The sequence below is a fragment of the Scylla paramamosain genome, chromosome 10 (assembly GCF_035594125.1).
Source record: "Scylla paramamosain isolate STU-SP2022 chromosome 10, ASM3559412v1, whole genome shotgun sequence".
NCBI classification, from domain to species: Eukaryota; Metazoa; Arthropoda; class Malacostraca; order Decapoda; family Portunidae; genus Scylla; species Scylla paramamosain.
The window spans coordinates 12,948,903-12,969,719 of NC_087160.1; the positions used below are offsets into that span (position 1 = coordinate 12,948,903).

A 20,817-nucleotide genomic window follows, 5' to 3' on the forward strand; every position below is an offset into this window, starting at 1 on the left:
TTTTTGTCTGTATAGAAATATGTGTATCAAGGCAGCTGATTAATGTTGTTTGTGACTAGATAAACAAATGTGTGTAATACAACAGCAAAACAGAAATCTATATTTGTAATGGTGAGACAGGTGGATAGAATTGTATATATGAAGAGAAGACACTCACACACTTTAAACATATCATGTTAGTCTTCATTCTTTGATCATTTATCACATGTCCTAAATGTAGAGTATAGCACTAAATTGCAAGATAAATTTGTTACATGCAAGTATATTAGTGTTATTTAAAATTATTTTTACAATGCTTTTATATGTAGAAGTTGAATCTAGGTTGTCTTTTTGATCAAATACCATTTATTGAGTTCTGTAGATTAAAAGTTTTACAATAGTTACAACAACTGATAACTTGTGGCAATAGAAAAAAAAATGTACCTATTAAATATAATGCATACCTACACAGTTCCATAAAATGGTATGGGTAATAATAGACCTTTTTTATTCAACATAGACATTTGAGCATTGTATAAATGAATATACTTTCACATGGTTAACAAATGTATCTTGGCTCTTATTTTCATGAAGATGGTGTAAAATTATGTGCTAGGCCATAATCTTCTACATATGATTCTTTTGACTTTTTTTTAATTTTCTCCAGTATATGGACTTTGTCCTTTTACAACATTGCAAGCTTGGAAGATTCTTTATCTCAGTTTGCTTCCTTTTGCCATTCAGCTTGGGGAAAAACTGGGCAATATTTGCACAGGGTCCTGCTTTATCCATTCATGTGCAATGCCAGCAGAGGATTGTGGTTATAATACTCGTACATTGAATTTTGTTGACGCATTTTTCAACAGAAACATGTTTCAGTGTATTTTCTCAAAATGATTTCACTGAATCCATTCCACAATGTCTAACTTCCCCAAAAAGTCGTAATATAAGGCTGTTGTTTATTTACAATGATGTTTTGCACAAAACTTAATGACCTTAGTTTTTGTATCTGATGTGTAGGATGGCCCAGTTTTTTTGTGTCTTTTTAGGATGATTCAAATGTCATCTTATTTTGGTGTACAAGTGGTACTTGTATGACTCATTTACAAGGGAATTACAAAGAACAGCTTGAGAAGGGAGCTGTTTAGGGTAGAAGGCAGGAGTGATTGACTAGGAGTCTATGACATGGGACAGGTGAAGAACACTTGGATATGTTCAGATTGAGGTGCTAAACTTATGACCACTATGCTCTTCTCTGGCAGTATTCATTCAGCCTTCTCTGAAGATAGTGAGGGTGTCTGAGATTGTCAGGTCCTCCATAATGCAGTAGTGGGCAGCCTTTTGGGTGCTTGATGCTGTGGACAAATAGGTACGGATTAGAATAGCAGTGGAGAATTTGAGAAATTTGGAAACATGAAAAAAAGTTTAAGGTTACCTTAATTAAAGCAGAGCAGAATAGATTATGACTCAATATGAAGAGGCCTAGGTGAGGCTCTGCAGCTAAGATTTAAGATAATGTTGTAAATGTGAAGGAACATTAGGGTCTAGTCTTTGTCTTTTTGCTGCTAAGAATATATTGGTGACATCATTAACCTTTTAATTCTAACTTAATACACAACTCCTGATTTCAAGATTGCACCTGTGAAATCATGTTGTTAAATGAAAATGGTGAAGCTCATGTTTTCCACTGTTATTTAATGTAGTAAGCATATACTGACCATGATGCTCATGTATAGAGTGTAAAAAAATGCAGAGATGCATTGGATACATAAATCTAAAAAGTGACACGCAGCCATGAGTGCTAAATACATGTGTATATTGATATATACTGGTTCACTAGTGCCTTTAACTAGTAGTAAATGCAGAGATGCATTGGATACATAAATCTAAAAAGTGACACGCAGCCATGAGTGCTAAATACATGTGTATATTGATATATACTGGTTCACTAGTGCCTTTAACTAGTAGTAAATGTTTACCAGGCAAGTTTTCTCTATATTATCATAAAATTTGCTCACTAAACTTACTCTCTGATGTTCTTAAAGTAGTCTGTCTGCAAACTTCAATAAACATTTCTTTTAGAATTATTGTTGATTATTATCAAAAGTGATTATACCTGGTTAACAACATTCACTTAATAAAAACTTTGCTGGTTGAGTCCACATGTTGCCACTTAAGAAAATGTACACAGCAAAAATGCTGATGGAAAAAATGTGATTACATTTGAGTTGTGTGTCCATCTGGTTGCTGGAGTGGGATCGTCATGTCTGACTGCAGCCGAGACATTCATGTAGCTGCTCCAGCTCCCATGGAGACAGTATCCATGACTGACTGCTCCATCATGCTTTGTGTGGCCTGTTGTTGCCCAATTTTGGATGCTTATGATTTTGCTCTTGGGTCACCATGAGCTGAAAATGGAAGAAAAAGCTCGTTCATTCCTTGATACAACTGCAGCAGGGAGTGTCAGTGATCTGTGTGGCAGTTGATCTTGGGGTGACCCACAGAGCCTCTTACCAGCTTAAAATCTCCATCATCACCCTCCCACTTGGCAGTGTACAACCAAGGGAAGTTGGTTAGGGATCCCAGAAGATAACTTCCCCACATACAGACAAACTCTTCTGTTGTAGGAGTGAGTTTGTGGGGAAGTTATCTTCTGGGATCCTGAGCCAGTTTTCCTTGGTGGTACACTGCCAAATGGGAGTGGAGTTTTTAAGCTGATAGGTAAGTGGCTCTGTGGGTCACCATGTGACCTGCAGAGGCACACATATCACTGACACTCCTTGCTGCAGCTGTGCAAAGGAATAAACTTTTTCTTCCATTTTTCAGCTCATGGTGACCTATGGTAAAACTCAACAGCAAAATCATGTGTCCAAAATCAGGCAACAATGACCCACACGATGCCTGATGGAGTGAGTAATCAGTTGCAGATAATGTGTTCATGAGAGATGGATCAGTACTGGTTTGGGAGGTATTTGAACAGCTACATGAGTGTCTCAGCTGTAGTCAAATGTATGATGATCATGTTCCAGCATACAGGTGGTAGATATGCAACACAAATGTATCCATATTTTTCCATGTGTACTTTTCATTTTGGGTTTTTTGCTGTATCTATTTTATTTGCAGTGATTGTAATTGTATAATTTTTATACAGGACAACTACCTATAGTGGAACCAGACTAACTTGGTACTCAAGGTTGGCTGTACAGGCGAGGTCATAAATGGTGGCAGATGTTGAAAAGCATGGCAACATTTGATCAAGGTCACTTTGTCTCCACTGTCTGGCTGGTGGGAATAATAAAAAAAATACCTATTTGGCAACTTTTCCACTCAGTGATCCATCAGCTAGGTTATGAAGATTAACAGTCAGTGATCTACATGTCATGGGTGGTGACAGTTGTCCAAGGTCAGTCCAAGCAAGATTTCTCAGAATCTGAGTGATATTTTTTTTGCAAACTGTGTCCCAAATACTGAGAAAACACTTTCATCATTCCATAGTATGGAATGTATTTTCACTATGGACCACTGAATGTATTTCTTGGTGAAACTAAGCCTGTTTGTAATATGCTGTGGAGTGAGCAAAGGTTTCCAAGCAGCAGTGCAGAAAGGGAAATCAAGCTCAGGAAGGGAAATCAAGCTCTTTCTGGCAGTAATGTGACACTCCAAGATGCATTGCCCAGCAGATCTGGATAATTTTCTTTTAACTCACGTGCTGTACATACAGGTCTAACATCCAACTCATGCTTCAATACAGTTAAAGTCCTTTTATGCAGACTAGGTTTTGATAAGTGGGCCAGTGTTGTGTAGTCTTTGGCACCCTACAGTCCGTGTTCAACAGTATGTTGAGGCACACCGGTCTGTTTCTGAATAACATTTGCACCAAATCCGGCCTTATATAGGACATAAATATGACTGATTTTCTCTGGAGAGATTTGTGGCTTATGTGCCATTGTCCAGTGAGCAAACACAAGATGCAAAAAATATCACTCAGATTCTGAGAAATTGTGCTTGCACTGACCTTGAACAACTGTCATCACCCACAATATATAGATCACTGACCGTTAATCTTCATAGCCTAGCTGATGGATAAGTGAGTGGAAAAGTTGCCAAAAAGGTAATTTAAAAAAAATATGTTCCCACCAGCCAGACAGTAGAGATGAAATGACCTTGATCAAATGTTGCTGAGCTTTGTAACACCCACCACTATTTATCTCTGCACTATTGCCACCTCAACCACGGAGAGACCTGACCTGACCATGGTCAGTAGGGCGCAGTCTGGGGGATTCACATGTCAAGGACACAGGGACAGCAGCATGACATGGCCTATGTGTTTTGCGAAATGTACTTGGAAGATGTAAAGTATTGTTGCTCCATCATCAAATCAAAAGCCTTTAAAAAAAAAAACATGCAGTCATATATAACAACTTAAAATTTTGGAATGAAGTCATATATAACAACTTAAAATTTTGGAATGATTAAGGCAAAGGATAACAGTATGAACAAAAGAGGGAGAGAGAGGTTCATAAAATTTTGGAATGAAGTCATATATAACAACTTAAAATTTTGGAATGATTAAGGCAAAGGATAACAGTATGAACAAAAGAGGGAGAGAAAGGTTCATATGCCTGTCAACTGTGAACATGACAACAATGTGGGACAGGAACAGTCAACACCCCAAGTACCAAGTTTGGTTCCACTATAGTTTGGAGGAATTCACTTCGTCAAATTATGGAATGTTTCATAATGGCATTAAAGATACCTTTACTTTAGACAAGCGACTGGCATGAGTAAACATGTTAAGGTTTACTCATGCCTCTCATGATCTTAGCCTCTAGCAATTTCTTTTACAAGAAACATATTAAATACATAGTTTTTCAGGAATAACTAGCAAACTGATGATTTGGGATCATACTTTGATAGTGGTTTAGACATTGCTAATTTTTAAATTTTTGTCACAATGGTCAAATAACAATTAAATTTTTGTCACAATGGTCAAATAACAAAAGTTGATAATAAGAAAGGTATATAGTAGGGTATGCAGCAATGAACATGATTCATTCCAATGTAGCATTGGTTATGGCAACTGAAGAACCTATGGGAAAAATTAATTGGTTCTAGGAAACCAGAAAATAATTAAATTCCACAAATTTCCAAGTAAAAATATCAAAATGAGCACATTTGTACTACTACATTTGAGAACAACAATCTCTCTCTCTCTCTCTCTCTCTCTCTCTCTCTCTCTCTCTCTCTCTCTCTCTCTCTCTCTCTCTCTCTCTCTCTCTCTCTCTCTCTCTCTCTCTGTGTGTGTGTGTGTGTGTGAAAGGAAGAATAATCCTAAGGATTGCTAAATATAATGAGATTGATAGAGAATGAAAATGGAACTACATATACAAGTGTGAAAGATTGAAGGGAAAATGACAAAATGAATGAGAGAGAGAGAGAGAGGGGTATCACTCCCTTGTCACTTATCTCAGACAGATAAGGGGAAGGGGATGTGACAAGGAGAGATGTTTGAAACAAAACAAAAGGGAGAGGAAAGGAATAAGGGAGGAAGGGACAAGCAGCAGATAGATGAACAGCAGCTCACACAGCTGGTGAGTTAGTCTTGCAAGTTTTAGTTTGTTATTTGAGTTCAATTTTTATTTAAATTTGAGTGCTCACATGAACAGCAAATTTGTCTTGCCAGATTTTGTTTGTTATTCCGATTACATTTTTATTATAATTCCATTGGTCACATGAGTGGCGAGTTCATTATGCCAGTTTTGGTTTGTTATTATAATTACATATTTATTAAAATTACATTACATTACTGCAGTTGTATGTTATAATGACTGCATTGCTGTGTACCCTACTGTACTAGGTATTAAATTAACCACAAGCATAACCTAGCGAAATGCCCAACAAATGGTGTCAAGTGCTCTGCTGGACTGCTATCCTTTCCACCACTGAGCGATAATGCTACTGCTCCTGCTACTGCCTGCAATATTGTGAATCTATCTGGATGCTTTAATCCAGTATTAGCAAGCTAGTATAGTAATGTTTGTCATTGCCTTTTACATGATATTGTGGCACAATGTGAACTGATTAGTGTTTACATAAAGTTGAATTTAGTGTTTGTAAAGTTGAATTTACTTTTTTTAAACACTCTTCTATTCCTATACATTACTTAAAAATATTGTGCAGTTTTATTATGCTACCATTGTAAAGTGTAGTTTATTGTACCTAATACTTAGATGCTCAGAATTTATGAAGCAATGTGTCATTTCCAGGCATGCACCACAGAAAAAAAGAAAGGAGATATAATAGATATACAAATTATGCAAACATATTACCCAGCACATTGTATATTTTATTCTGTATCGCTATTAAGAAACAAACCCTTCTCTGTGGGGGCGGAGCCTAGGGAGTGACATCACAACGACATTGTTACACCATGCATCTAGCAGCTGGCTGGATCTTATGTGCATTGATTTACAAGAAGAGTAAATGGCTTTATTATCCACCTTTGTCATTTGACTACAGTTATGAAAATTAGCCGAGTGAAACATGCTTTATCAAAGTATGATCTAATTTCATCAGTTAGTTAGTGAGTTATTCCCAGAAAGTGATGCAATATGGCCCCTGAAATGCATAGTAGTATAGGGATAGACTTTTGTGTCTACTAAAGGTACAAATTTTTATTTACATTGCTGCAAATTGGTCCCTGATTTGGCAAAAAAATTTAGTATTAATTGATTTTAATAATTACTAAAACTGATACCTTATTTCCTTTTCCAGATGATTAATTAACTACCATCACTTCTTGTAGCTGTCTGAGGTTAGTGCCATCATACTTCTTGTCCAGTATCTCTCTTGAACTGGCCTTGCTCTTCTGTGTATGTGTGTGCCACACATAGATCTGAAAGCAAATCATGTTATATGGTATTAGGAAGCAAATGCACATCTAAAGCAGCAGTAGTATTGTATTATTTTTAAAAGTTACATGACAGACATCCAATTCAGTTTGTGAAACTTATGTCTGATGGTTTCAACAGTCAACCTTTGCCACCATAGGTGGACATTATTGTGATTAATTATTGTGATAATTTATCGCAGAAAACAGTATTGGGTTATTGGTTATCTGGTAATCATTTTCCCTAGTTATTGTTGATACTTTGTTCCAAACTAGCAATAATCAATAATTAGTTTTTGGCATCTAGAATCACAACAGTATGAGCACCACCACAGGGGAGATTAAGTTAATGGTGCCCGGCTCCTCACTTGATGTTGGAGAGATATGCTCTTATAATAAGGAAAATGACCTTGTTGCTGGGATCATAAAAATGTTAATTCATCATGACAAGACAAAGCAAGCTTTGGTGAAGTGCCAGGCATCATTAATTCCATTTCCCCTGTGGTAGCACTTTAGCTGTTGTGATTCTAGACACCTCAAATGTATTTACTTTATTTAAAAACAGTACTTTTTATTAGTGAAGAGTCAGGATAAACATTGAATTTGAATTTTTTCTAAGATAAAAATAAAGATTTGGATTTATCAGTTTTTATTTGATTTTTTTTTTTATTTAAAATATCAATATTGTTATCGCTAGTATTGGAATTTGGGATTTACCAATTTTTCAGTTATTGGGTGCTAAATTTATTGTCACACCATTTGTCAATAATCAGTTATTGCTGATAAATTATCATTATCAGTTTACTGGTTATCATGATAAATTTTTTCATTATTGCACCCAGTTTGCCACTCATCTCAGTGAACATGTGATAGGGGCACTCAATATCTCCCATGGTGTTTGTTGCAGGCAAGCTATCCTTGAATTTCCTCACTCTTCTCACTATATATGTAAATGTCCAGGAGAGAATGGAAGAGGTTTAGAATTTACATGTTGCCTTGCTGCTGCTTCAAGAGGAAAAAGTGTGCTTGAATTGTGACATGTGAGGTACACATTTCATTACTTGGCAGGTTGAGAAAGTCTTATTTCAAGCTGAACTTGAAGATAGGCATTCATCATTCACCCAAATAAATGGGATGACTGTTGAATTTTTTTAATGAAGCACATCAATGTGTATTAAGATATATTGAGGAAATGGTTATAAAGAGACTTAAATATATTAATAAGATTTTTAACTTAGCATCTAAATGATTTAATCCATCTATATTTGTTAATATACATCATTCTAACATTCTCTTCTCTTTCTCCTCCCCCCTTACTGTTATAACTACAACTACTTTGCCTTGGTAAAGCAAAAAAAAATGTTTTCATTGTTGCCTGTGTATCACATAACTATGAGTGGAAGAAGTTAAAATAATAAAGGGAGGAAGGAAAGTAACTGAGATAAAAAGCCATCCTAACTAATTGGTAATGGCCTGGACTTACTGTATATATCCATGAACAAAATAGACAACCACACAGAGTAGCAAGACAAGATGTAGATACACGCAAATTAAAAATTATTTCAGCTCTTAAGTCTCTTGGGATAAGAGATTATTCTCACTGCTATAAAGGTCAGTTACTCAAGCACATAAGTTCTTTCTACATTGGAGGCCAACAACAGAACTGATTTATTATTACTGTATCATAAAATAAATCAAAATATATCCATCCTCTTTTCTGCATAGGAAAGTGACATATGCATCCATTCTTAAGTTTTGAGTAAGCCCCAGATCATGAAAGGCATATCTCCCTTTTATGAATACAAGACCATTATTACAAAATTTGATCATCTAGTTGGTAGAAAGAGAAGCAAGAGTCATGACTTTTAATGGGTATACCCATTAAGAGTGCCAACTCCAATGTTAGTCATAAAGGCATCCAAGTCCAGCAGACAGGACCAATGAACACATAGCAAAGCTGCACTACACCCTAACTCAGCCAATGAGTGGACAGATGGCAATAGAGAAGTGACACCACCATGCCAGTATTATTTTCTATGAATCTGTAACAAAATTAATATTGCAGATTTTAAATATCAATAACTCAAAACTGTATTTTTGCACACCCCTCTGGTTCTACATGCCTCAGTGATCAGAGGTGGAGTGGGAAAATCTGTTGCACAACTTTGAGGCATGTCCCATTTATGCATTCACAACTGGCCTCCATTCACCTATATCTTACACAATCACTTCCTTACTCCACAGCCACTTTTCACATACAACACTCTTCACACAGTCTATCCAATGTATATGTGGACTTCTCCTTAGCCTTAGGGTGATATTGTCCATATTGTTTTCTTTTGCAATTTATTTCATGTATTCCTCCTTTTTTCATTTTCAGTTTTGCATGAGTACTCTCAAGGAATATTATCTTGTCAATGAGTTTGACATGTTTACTACAGAGCTGTAAATCACAACTGACATATATCTCCTACCACGTCCTTCCCCACACTGGTCAAAAGAGATTACCCACATCCTTTGTGATCATCTACGAGTGCCAGTAGGCAGAGAGGATTGGCACTGCTTGCTTACTTGAGAAAATCAGCATTCTCTTGTTTGTCTACCCTTACATAAACCTCAATATCCAAATCCAGTCTCATCTTTGCTACTCTGTCTACTTGTCCCCTGCAGTCAACATCTCTAACTGAGGATTTTAGGGTAGCTCTTGGTGTGGCCACCAAATATTTTGTGGCAGTCAGACATATTAATAATGCCAGCAGTGAGACATTCACTCATATGATAAAAAAATCTATAGAACTTAAAAAAAAGTAACTTCCAGATATCCTAATACTTGATTGCATTCCTTCTCTTCTGTAGAATGTCCTGCAGTTGGTTAGGGAAGGAGTCTACAAGTTTTTGTAGAAGTTCCTTTGGCAGTTTATTCAACAGTTTCACCAGCACTTTTCTTCAATTTTGCTAAAGAACTAATGTCCACTTCTGGAAGCTCCCTTTTCATTATAGACCAGATTTTCAATGGAATTCAACTAATGACTATTAGGTGGCCAGTCAAAGTAATCCAGAGTACACGTATCAAAACATTCTAAAACTAATTTTGTGTGTGACAGAGAGCATTGTCCAACATAAAAGATTCTGCCTTACATTTGTTAAAACAATCTTCAAGATTGTTGTGCAGGATGTCTAAATATCACTCGCTGTTCACAGTATCACCTTTATCAAGAAACAGAAGCTTACCTACTTCATGGTATGAAAAACATGCCCACACTATGAGTGAATCTGGATGTCGCTCCACAGTGTACTATGGGTTATAGCGGTCAGAGTTCCTGGGCTGCCTCAATTTTGCATGTTTAGTTCCTGTCACAGTAAAGACACTTTCAAATGACCACATTTTCTCCAGGGGTAAATCTTAGTGTTTCTTAGCAAGAGCAAGTTGCTTTCCTAAGTAAGAGTGGCTTTTTAGGAGCTGACCTTGAAAAAAAACAAAACATGTAACACCACGCTGCACACATCACCCAGTAAGGCATGATTGCTTTCTTTCAGTTAATGTGCTTTGCTTATTGGTTGAGAAGAGTGTTAGAATTAATTACATTTCTGTGGTTGTCCACCTTTTAGTAAGTGTGCAGTTATCTATCTGTCCCCTGCCTTGTAGCAATGCTTCAACCACCTTTTAACCCCTTCCTTACCGCATCACCTGGTGATGTAAACAAAGCGTTCCCCCTCATACCACAACGCCCTTGCCTGTACATCTGTGCACCTCACGCCCATTGTTTTACCTAAAGTTTATTTCTAACTCAATGATATTCACTTAATTTGAAATATATTTTTATAGCGAGAGAAAAAAAACACAAAACAGTTACTACAGTAATGGAAGAAAATGTAATAATTTGAAATATATTTTTATAGCGAGAGAAAAAAAAACACAAAACAGTTACTACAGTAATGGAAGAAAATGTAATAATCATCATAATGTGTGCTTTGCATACAGATATACTGAAATATCAAAGACTACACACATCAATGTATTTGTGTAGTACGCACGTACCACGGCCATAATGCGCAGTACCACGAGGTTGCTTCTGTAAGTACTTGCAGTAAGGAAGGGGTTAAATGTTCCTTTTACTACTCCTGTTTGCTCCATGATAGTTTTTGCAACCCAGCCTTTATGCAGAGAGTATATATGATTTATTATATCCTGGGATACAATGTGCCAAGGTGCCATGCCACTATAAACAATTACACAGTTTTTAAGCAGCTTGGTATCCTGTCACTAATGAGTTAAGACAGTGCATGTACTTGCACTTCCTTCCAAGGTTGTAAATTGCCAGATGTACCCTTGTTGCTAGGTGACAAGTTTTATTGCTACGAGCACAATTTTTTAAATCCCACTTGAGCAGGAGGAGCATGGTAACAAACTGAAGGGTTATTAATTTTGGCAGCTGCAGTGCACTGCCACACAACTTTTGGCTGCCATTGTACATATATACTACATGTTAATAGGTGCAGATAGTGATATGGCCTGAGTCAGAATATTCTCACCTTGGTACAATTGTCAGCTAGTGATATGGCCTGAGTCAGAATATTCTCACCTTGGTACAATTGTCAGCTAGAAACTCAATGTCATCAATGGTAACATGGAGGTTGTTGAGGAAACCTGTCTCCTCATAGCCTGCAATGTACGGCATCTCGGCTTCTGGCACCTGTAAAGTACCACACAATAGAAATATGTACATACATGTGACAAATGATTTTATATGAGTAAGTGATTTGCTGCATAAACATGTCAAGCAATATCCATAACTTACAAAAAATAAGTAACTTTTTCTCCAAATGACAGAAAATCTTTCTATAATAAACTGGCAAATAAGTTTAATATTATTAACAATAATCAAATGTCCAAGAGCAAATACAATAGGGTATGCATGTATAACTGCAGTAATACAAAAATTTTAATAAATATTCAATTGTAATAATGAACCAAAACTGGTATAATGAACTCGCCATTTGTGTGAGCACTGGAGTTTTCATAAAAATTTAATTGGAATAATGAACCAAAACTGACAAAAAAAAGAAGTCCCCATTCATGCAAGCTATTAAATTTTAATCAGAATTATCAAAATAAACTAAGTTTAACTCACCAGCTGTGTGAGCCACTGCTCACCTATCTGCCGTCTGTCCCTTCCTCCCTTTTTTCCTTTCCTTTCCCTTCTTTTATTTTATCTCAAACCTCTCTCCCTGTCACCTCCCCTCCCCCTCATCTGTCCAAGATAAGGGACAAGTGAGTGATATCTTGCTTGTTCTCTCCCTCCCATTCATCTTATGTTATTTTCATTTCATCCTTTCTCATTTGTTCTCACTTGTATACTTAATTCATTTTCATTCTCAATCAGATAGTCTCATTCTATTTAGCAATGTAAATGCATGATGCCAACAGTAAGTGTGACTGATATTTGTGAAAGCAGCATGAAACTCAGGATCATAAGGATTAGGCGCGAAACTTGGGATGTTGCTGTATATATCTGTTATCTCAAATGTAGTAGTGCAAATGTACTCATTTTGATGTATTTTTTTGAATATTTGTAATTTTTTGTTATTTTCTGGTTCCCTGGAACCAATTAATTTATTCCCATAGGTTCTTCAGTTGCTATAATGTACATTTGCCATAATGAACACTACATTGGAATGAATCATGTTTGTTATGTACCTTACTGCATATTACTATGTATTTCTTTAGTGCTTTTAATATATTAAGTGTTTTAATGTACCCTTGTTAGGTGACAAGTTTTATTGCTATGAGCACAATTTTTTAAATCCCACCTGAGCAGGAGCATGGTAACAAACTGAAGGGTTATTAATTTTGGCAGCTGCAGCCAGCAAAAAATAGGTCGTATTTCTTTAGTGCTTTTAATATTGAATGTTGTAATTCAAGTTCAAATGCCAGCTTTTTACTATCCAGAAAAGTACTTTTACTCTCTAAATGAGCCACTTCTTGATTATGTTAATTTACTTACTGATAGCATATTTTCTTTTAACAAAGCCATATTCCATCTATATAAAAAAAGTTACATGATAATTTGAATATTTGACAGTGAGCAATACCTGTAATACTGGTCTACATTGTAAGTCATTACACACACACTACCGAGAGAAAGAAGGGTATAGAGACAGCAAATCCTGCCATGTCCACTGGAAACACTCTATCAGAAATCCAGCCATCAAACCAGCCAACCCAGCGACCATCACGCAGCACTGGTGTGGAGAGCCCTGTGTGCGTCACAAGTCCCACAGGAAACATTGACACTTTCTTTGTATGACGTATCTGTAAAACACACAAGGGTCAGACTCCAATAGGGGAAAATTTTCTGCATTGCCTATGTTCAACAAGGTAGAGCACTGAAGGCACTGCTCAACTTCCTTGAAAGATTTATACGTGGACACCTTGAATGCTGCACAGTGGAAGCCCCTTTTACCTGCCCTTGAGGAAAAAAGTATTGTCAAATTGATGGTATAGCTGTGGGTTCTTCTTTGGGTGTGTTCATGGCCAACTTCTTTATGGGCTGCGTGGAGGAAAAAGTGTTTAAAAGAATGAGAAGCTTGATATATATTGCTGCTATATTAATGACATAATCATCAAGACTACAAGCAACGTTGGCACTGACCATCTCAAATGTTGCCTTGAAGAAATTTCTAGTGTCAACTTCACCATAGAACAGAGTAAATGCTACCATCCTCTTCCTTGGATGGTATTAATGGTATTCATTTCATTGGCATTCTTTTTCCTCTAAATCATTAATGCCTCAACTAATTTGCAATCCACACAAATACCACAAGACTAAAGTGTTGTTGCTTAAAACCTCATTCACACTATTGTCACCAGCATGACCCCCACTGAGTTACATATTTCAAGAAAATTGTATATACTTTGAGATCATAAATAAATCTGAACTTTGCAGTTTTATTAAGTGCAGGCCTACATTCAGACATTTTATATATATATATATATATATATATATATATATATATATATATATATATATATATATATATATATATATATATATATATATATATATATATATATATACACACACACACACACACACACGTGTCTGAATGTAGGCCTACACTTATTAAGACTGCAAAGTTCAGATTTGTTCATGTTAAAATATGTAACTCAGTGGGGATCATGCTGGTGATAACAGTGTGAATGAGTTTTTAAGCAACAACACTTTATTTATTTAGTCTTCTGGTATTTGTATGGCTTGCAAATTACTTGAGGCATCAATGATTTAGATGTAAAAGAATGTCAGTGAAATGAATACCATTAGACAGGAGTTATCTTCAAACAGCTTTAGAAAAAAAAAATACTAATTCAGAAATAATTAGAGGTGATATGATTAATTCCTAGCATTAATAAAGGAAATTGAGAAATGGCTGTGTATCAAACAACTGTGAACAGTGAACAAAGAATGATAATACACCACTAAAAATCTGAGTGAGATATATTGAAGTATAAGCTACCACATGGAACTACAGATTTGTGGAACTACTTACCAAAGTAATTTTTATTCATTAGATGTATGCAGAGGTAAATTTACAGAATACCAAGACAAAATTGTGCAACAGTCATTTTAAAAGAGACTGATATACCCAGACTTCATTGAATTCTCATGACCAGACTTAATACAGTACTAAACAAATTCAAAATTCAAATTATTAAGCTGTGTACACCTTGATAGGTTTATATCAGGCTTACTTCCATACTAAGTTGTGTAAGGCCGACTCATCTTAGTCTTACACACATACCCATTTAATTTACATATTCTGTATTAATGTTTGTTTCACTCAATTTTGTATTATGGCATGATAATCAATCATGTCAAAGGCATAACTTAAACAAGGAGGTAAAGGATGTAGAACTTAAGGGTGACCTTTTCCTTCTGGATGAAGACTTAAGAAAATAAATGCCACAATGATTTCATTTAAACCAAAATGGATGCTTAAATTGTGTGGTTTTGCAGAAAAAAAAATATTTGGAGAGCAGAGAGCTACTGTAATTACAACATACAAGTTAATAAAAAGACCTGAAAATATAGACAGAAAACCTTTCATTGCAGGGACAAGGAGAGAATGGATATTTAATAAGATAATAAAAATTTAATTTTTTGGGAAAAAAGAAAAAAACTTCCATAAAAGGAAATACAGATATTTGGAAGACTGAAATAAGTAACAAAGGTGAATGCACATCAATCAGAGGTATACTACTGGATAAATACATATCATATGCATGAAGACAGAACTAAGTAATTGCAAATCTGACCCCATTTACTGCAATGAAGTAAACGCAATCATCATATTTGAAGGCTTGTGAAATGCACTTGCTTTTTAAATGCCCAAAAAAATCAGCCAGTGTATTCAAAAGCAGACTCACTAGAATTCCTCATGCCTTTCCCAAAAAATCAGCCAGTGTATTCAAAAGCAGACTCACTAGAATTCCTCATGCCTTTCAGATAAACAAAATTCTATAAAGTGATTGTACATTATGAGATTCATCCAATTTAACAAAAAAATAATACCAAAGAATTAGATAAGAACACACCTCTTGAAAGATTCTGAGGTCATAGGTGTTGTCATCATCTGCCATGTACATTACACCCTCTGTTGCACGGAGTCGCAGCCACATCATTGCCCCATTACGGTTTGCAACACCCTTGGGGAGATAACCAAACCACCTCCTTGAGTATTTCTGTGGCATAGGTGCTGTAATGGAAGGGAGAGACAAATAAGAGGAATGGTGACTGAAAAAGGGAGGGATAATGAGAAAGAATTTAAGAATGAACATTTCTGTGGATGACTGCTATAATGCAAAATCCAGAAGTATTCAAGTATGTTATGTCTTTGTAGTTTTTAGTATTACATTTACAATTCCTAGTGTAATATGAGAATATCTATCCAAAATGTCTGTGTGCATGCATACATACAATTATAATTATTAGAATACTTTACTTGAGTAAAAGCAGATCACCATAAAAAGAAGGAAAAGGAGGAACACTCAAAAATGTCTTATTGTAATTATTAGAATACTTTACTTGAGTAAAAGCAGATCATCATTAAAAGAAGGAAAAGGAGGAACACTCAAAAATGTCTTATTGGTGTCCTACTTGGGTGTACTCACTGAGGAAGTAGGTGAAGGGTATGCCTATGCTCTTCAGGTAATCCACCACCTGCTGGTTGACGGAGGTCGCATCATCAGCAACCAGCCAGTGAAGTTTGGGGACATGCATCAGGGTCTGGCCAAGGCGGGTAAGTTCTGGAATCTACAGATAAAAAGAACATGAAAAGAAGGCAATGTGTGAGCCCTGAATGTGAAGAGATGAGCTAAGCAACGTATGTAGAGTGCATGAGGGTCAGTGTGTAGAAAGACGAATGCTTGAGTGCCACGATGCTACTAGAGGATGGGAAAAAGTAAAAGCTAATTCATATATATATATTTTTTGTACATCACATGTTCTCATTTTACCTTGTATAATATAATAATACGTTCTATTACTCAATTCAGGAAATGTCCTTGTTCTTTTCTGATTTACATATATGCTATGCAAGGTACTTGAAAAATAAGACTTTTTCACTGAAAAAAATTTACTACACTAAAATTTAGCAATGGACTTCAAAAGCCTGTCAAAGCATGTGCATGTCCAAGAAATGGGCATCTAAAAGAATAGATTTTTCAATGTGTAACCAGAATAATTGAGGAGGCTGTATAATACACAAAAAAGTAGCCAGATTGCTTTATGATTAAGGAACTGCATCAAATTGCAGTGAAAGGATAATTAAATACTGAAAAAAGTGTCAATAAGGAAAGGATATCATGGTGATCATTTTATCTTTTTTCCTTGCAAAATATTTAAGAGCAATTTAATAAGGGTTGAAAATTCATGTGTCGAAAATTCATGTCATTACTTTTTTTATCACACTCTATTCATTAATTTTATCTCTACATATGATCAATGAAATGGCTATTACTTGAAATTTTGTATTGTCAAGACAAATCACTGCAAATTGGTAGCTAAATAGACAATGCAATGGCAGCTCCTGCCATCCTGTTAGTGATATGATGGCGACCATTGTGTTGTCAGGTGTGGTGAGACAAAGTGGCTATATCTCACCTGCTCCGGTCGTCTGTATGTGGGTGTGATGACGTACAGTGTGGGGAGGTCTGATTGCATTCCTTCAACACCATATTCTGAAAAAAAAAAAAAAAAAAAAAAAAAAAAAAAATGAATAAATAAAAATAATGATAATAATAAATAAATATTATTATTATTATTATTATTATTATTATTATTATTATTATTATTATTATTATTATTATTTGTGTATTGTAATAGGTAACAATAGCAATAATATCAACAAGAAAAACAATAATAATAGCAATATTCAACAGGTTATCAATTAAACCCTATGTAATAGTAATAATAACTGGTTCATTTGTTGTTATCTGCTTAAAATGCATACAACATATTAACATGCCTACAAACATACATACTAGCCTACATCCTAAGTATACATTAACTCTAAGGAAGTGTCTTACAGATACTATGGTTGCCACTTAGCGACGACCAACCTGGTTGACCTGGAATGATCAGGCCGCCCCATATATTTTTTGGGGGGAGTTTGTTTCTCCTCCCTCAGCAGCGGGTCACAGCTTGCGACTTGCACCTGGTAGTACCTAGGTGAACACGGGCTACACTACAAAGAAGTCTGCCCGAAGACTTCTGACCTGGCCCGAGAATCAAACTTGGAACCTCACTTTTCACAATCATATATGTGTGTGTGTGTGTGTGTGTGTGTGTGGTTTGGGGAGGGTACGAGGATGGTTACCTCCCAGCCAGCTGGTGACAACTACAGGGAAAGCAGTGGATGTAGTTGTGGTGACGGGACCTGAGAAGAGCAACATAAAGTACACCACCAACACCACCACTCCCAGTAGTACTGCCAACACCTGCACCTTCTTCCTGTAGAAACAAAAAAATAAATAAAAATGGAATAATGAATACATAAATAAGAATAAAACAATATTAAGTAAACGAAATGAAATTGAAAAAAATAATAAAGAAAATAAATAAAAATGATCAAATAAAAACATTATATAAACAATTAAGAAAAATAAATAAAAATTAATAAAAGATAAATAGAATATAATCAATAATGCAGGAGAGAGAGAGAGAGAGAGAGAGAGAGAGAGAGAGAGAGAAGGTTTGTTGTGTTATTCATCATCTATCAGCATGGTTAATGAATTTGATAAGATGAGATAGGAAAAGATTATTTTTGCGATAACTCACTTGTATTATCATGGCAGGTTTCTTCATGCAACTTCTCGGTCGGTAAACTTGAGTGATAGAGTTAAGCACTTTTCCACTCAGCGATCATGGACGTTCGTTATTTCATTCAGATAAGAGAGAGAGAGAGAGACCTGGTGTGGCACGCAACCCTGCAGTTGGTCAAATAACTCCGTGCTGCAGGCGTAAACGGGGCCCTCCTGTCGCTCCTCAGTGATTACCTGAATGACAGGCACCTGAGGGTGACTGTTGAAGGTCGTGAGTCTGAGGTGCAGCCTGTCAAAGCAGGTGTCCTTCAGGGAAGTTGCCTCGGCCCCCTACTGTGGAACCTGCATATAAACGACCTGCTGCACCTCCCCAGCGCCAGGGCTTACGCGGACGATCTCACGCTGACTCACAGTTTCGCCATGGGGGAGGAAGCCGTTTGTGTGTCCCGGCTCAACAACCCGCTGAACCGCATCACAACCTGGGGCAGAGCGTGGCAGGTGAGATTCGCGCCGCATAAAACCAAGCTGCTCATCGTCTCCAGGTCGAGGCCAGCCCTATGCCTCGACTTCACCGGGGAGATGTAAACACCGCAGGTCGAGGTGGAGGGGGTCACCTACGACCGTGGGCTGACCTTTAGGACCCACATCGAGCAGCTTGCTAGAGAGGCCTTAGGAAAGTTGGCCTCTCTGAGGAGGATATCGTGGCTTCTGGACGGCAAGGGTCTAAAAGCACAAGTTAGATCCTCGTTGGAGTACGCGTGCCTGGCATGGGGTGGTGCGGCCCACAAACACCTCGCCCTCCTGTACGAGTATAAGGTACAGGAGAGGGCGGCGCGGCTCATCCGAGACAACCACGCCGGCCACGAGTCACGCCTCCACACCTTTCAACATCGTTGGTCGTGGCGGGAATCACCGTCATGTATAAGGTGAATGTGTGTCGCGTGAGCTACCTACAAGAGCTGCGACAACCACTCCGCCAGACTCAAAGTGAACACCCGAGCCGTTACCTGCGCCCCCGAAGAACTGCAGCCCCGTTGTAGAACGTGGCACCAGCAGAGACAATTTATTAACATGTCCGTTAGTTGGTGGAACAAGATATTAGCCACACAGGTGGACCTGAAAGGGTCTATCCTGCAGGGGTAAAAAAAAAAAAAAAAAAAAAAAAAAAAGACTGCTTATTGTGTTGGCGGAGTTATGAAGAGTTTGGCTTTTAGTTAGTAAATACTGATAATGTTTCCTTTAGTCATTCAAAGTCACTAACTTTGTAATGTAGTACGTAACTTACTCTGTTACTAAAACTAAATTATTGTTATCCAGTATAAATAAGAGAGAGAGAGAGAGAGAGAGAGAGAGAGAGAGAGAGAGAGAGAGAGACTTGGAAAAATGTATGGACAAAAAAAAAGTATTCGGGAACTCACTCCATTGTACTTACATAACGGTAAGTAGTCCTAAGGGTTGGCTGGGTCTCATCACTCTCAACTCCTGTGCACACACTACACGCGGAGCTTATAATCAACCAAAATTTGAGTAACACCGCACTTTATATTCCGGTACCGAACAGATAACGTATACTCTATCTCCATGACCGATTAGAAAATACCGAAATAAGATAATGCAGTCATATAGAAAACGACAGGACGCAAGTAAGAGTACTTAGTCCTCAGACATAACCCAAACCCATCCTTGGACTTGTGCGGCCCTCTCATACATGGCAAATATATGTAGTATGTAGTCAGGGCAATGGATTGTGTGTGCAAGTTGCTTGTGGGGTATCAGCACATTATTCTACATGCGGCTGAGCTTCACACGTGAAAGTTCTCATCCAGTAAAGTTGCTGCAACTGATCGGCGTGACTAAAAAGGGCCTTAGTTTTTAGCGAACTCACAAACCTGTTTATACATGGTACAACACCAACGGCACAAACATAACTGGGTCTGCGTCGGATGGATGCCGTGCTCCATCTCCACCCAGGGGCACAAGGGCACCAAGCGTCCTAGGTGCCTTACACAACTTCACCAGCTGCTGAAAGGAGAGCTTCTCTCTCCATCTTTGTGTTTTTCAAGTCAGACAATCTGGGAAGGAACGCAATTAAGGTTATGTGTGTACCTGTGTACCTGACACGTTGACATGCACCACATTAAATAAGAGATAATGGACGAAAAAAAAAGGCGTGGAAAGATCAAGTATTTTACAAATATATAAACCTAATAAAAAGAGAAAACTATTATAAAGAAATGTACAAAGAGAGAGAGAGAGAGAGAGAGAGAGAGAGAGAGAGAGAGAGAGAGATTTTCGATGAAAGCATGACCAACACACATCAGATGAAAACATGAGATTTTCTTTGCCGTCCGATGGTTTGTAATGTTCTAATACTGAGCCTGGTCAACGATAACTGGCTGTACCCATCCCTTCACCGCTGACCACCTAGAAATCGGGTAGCTTTGTGTATGTCTCCCGGAAAGTGGAAGTGTGTGTGCGTGCGTTATTTCACGAATGAAGACCGGTCTAGATTTATGAAATATATCCATTGTAAACTACATCATGTAGCAAATTAATAAAACCCACAAAATACTTAATTCATCAACTAGGCACGTAATGTTTGCTGTTAAAGGTACTACACGATCGCTGA

The 20,817-nt window shown here is 37.1% G+C and overlaps 1 protein-coding gene and 1 long non-coding RNA gene across 9 annotated transcripts in view; one reads left to right on the forward strand and one right to left on the reverse strand.

Moving 5' to 3' along the window:
- Nucleotides 1-10,743, forward strand: part of LOC135104246 (uncharacterized) — a 50,916-nt gene extending 40,173 nt beyond the window's left edge. The window contains exons 3-4 of the long non-coding RNA XR_010270346.1: nucleotides 6,754-6,793; nucleotides 9,249-10,743. This is a non-coding gene — a long non-coding RNA (uncharacterized LOC135104246). The remainder of the gene's footprint in view (nucleotides 1-6,753; nucleotides 6,794-9,248) is intronic.
- On the reverse strand, nucleotides 76-20,247 carry LOC135104245 (galactosylgalactosylxylosylprotein 3-beta-glucuronosyltransferase P-like). Of its 8 annotated transcripts, XM_064011423.1 has the most exons (10): nucleotides 19,621-20,244; nucleotides 18,205-18,667; nucleotides 17,744-17,877; nucleotides 17,029-17,105; nucleotides 16,038-16,179; nucleotides 15,462-15,622; nucleotides 13,005-13,181; nucleotides 11,452-11,562; nucleotides 6,737-6,874; nucleotides 76-1,334 (listed from the first exon to the last, which is right to left on the reverse strand). In XM_064011423.1, the coding sequence occupies exons 3-9, from the start codon at nucleotides 17,817-17,819 to the stop codon at nucleotides 6,758-6,760; spliced, it is 861 nt and encodes a 286-aa protein (XP_063867493.1). In that variant the 5' UTR covers nucleotides 17,820-17,877; nucleotides 18,205-18,667; nucleotides 19,621-20,244; the 3' UTR covers nucleotides 76-1,334; nucleotides 6,737-6,757. The 8 variants fall into 8 exon arrangements, with proteins under 8 accessions (XP_063867493.1, XP_063867490.1, XP_063867492.1 ...); XM_064011420.1 differs by lacking the exon at nucleotides 18,205-18,667; XM_064011422.1 differs by lacking the exon at nucleotides 19,621-20,244 and having other exon boundaries at nucleotides 18,205-19,332.
- Nucleotides 20,248-20,817: the final 570 nt, after the last annotated feature.

Coding starts and splice junctions, on each gene's coding strand:
- LOC135104245 (XM_064011420.1), bottom strand. CDS start 19,658: ATGAGACCCAGCCAACCCTTAGGACTACTTACCGTTAT. Junction 17,878..19,620: donor TTAGGACTACTTACCGTTAT/GTAAGTACAATG, acceptor TTGTTTCTACAG/GAAGAAGGTGCAGGTGTTGG. Junction 6,875..11,451: donor TAGCTGACAATTGTACCAAG/GTGAGAATATTC, acceptor ATTTGCTTTCAG/ATCTATGTGTGGCACACACA.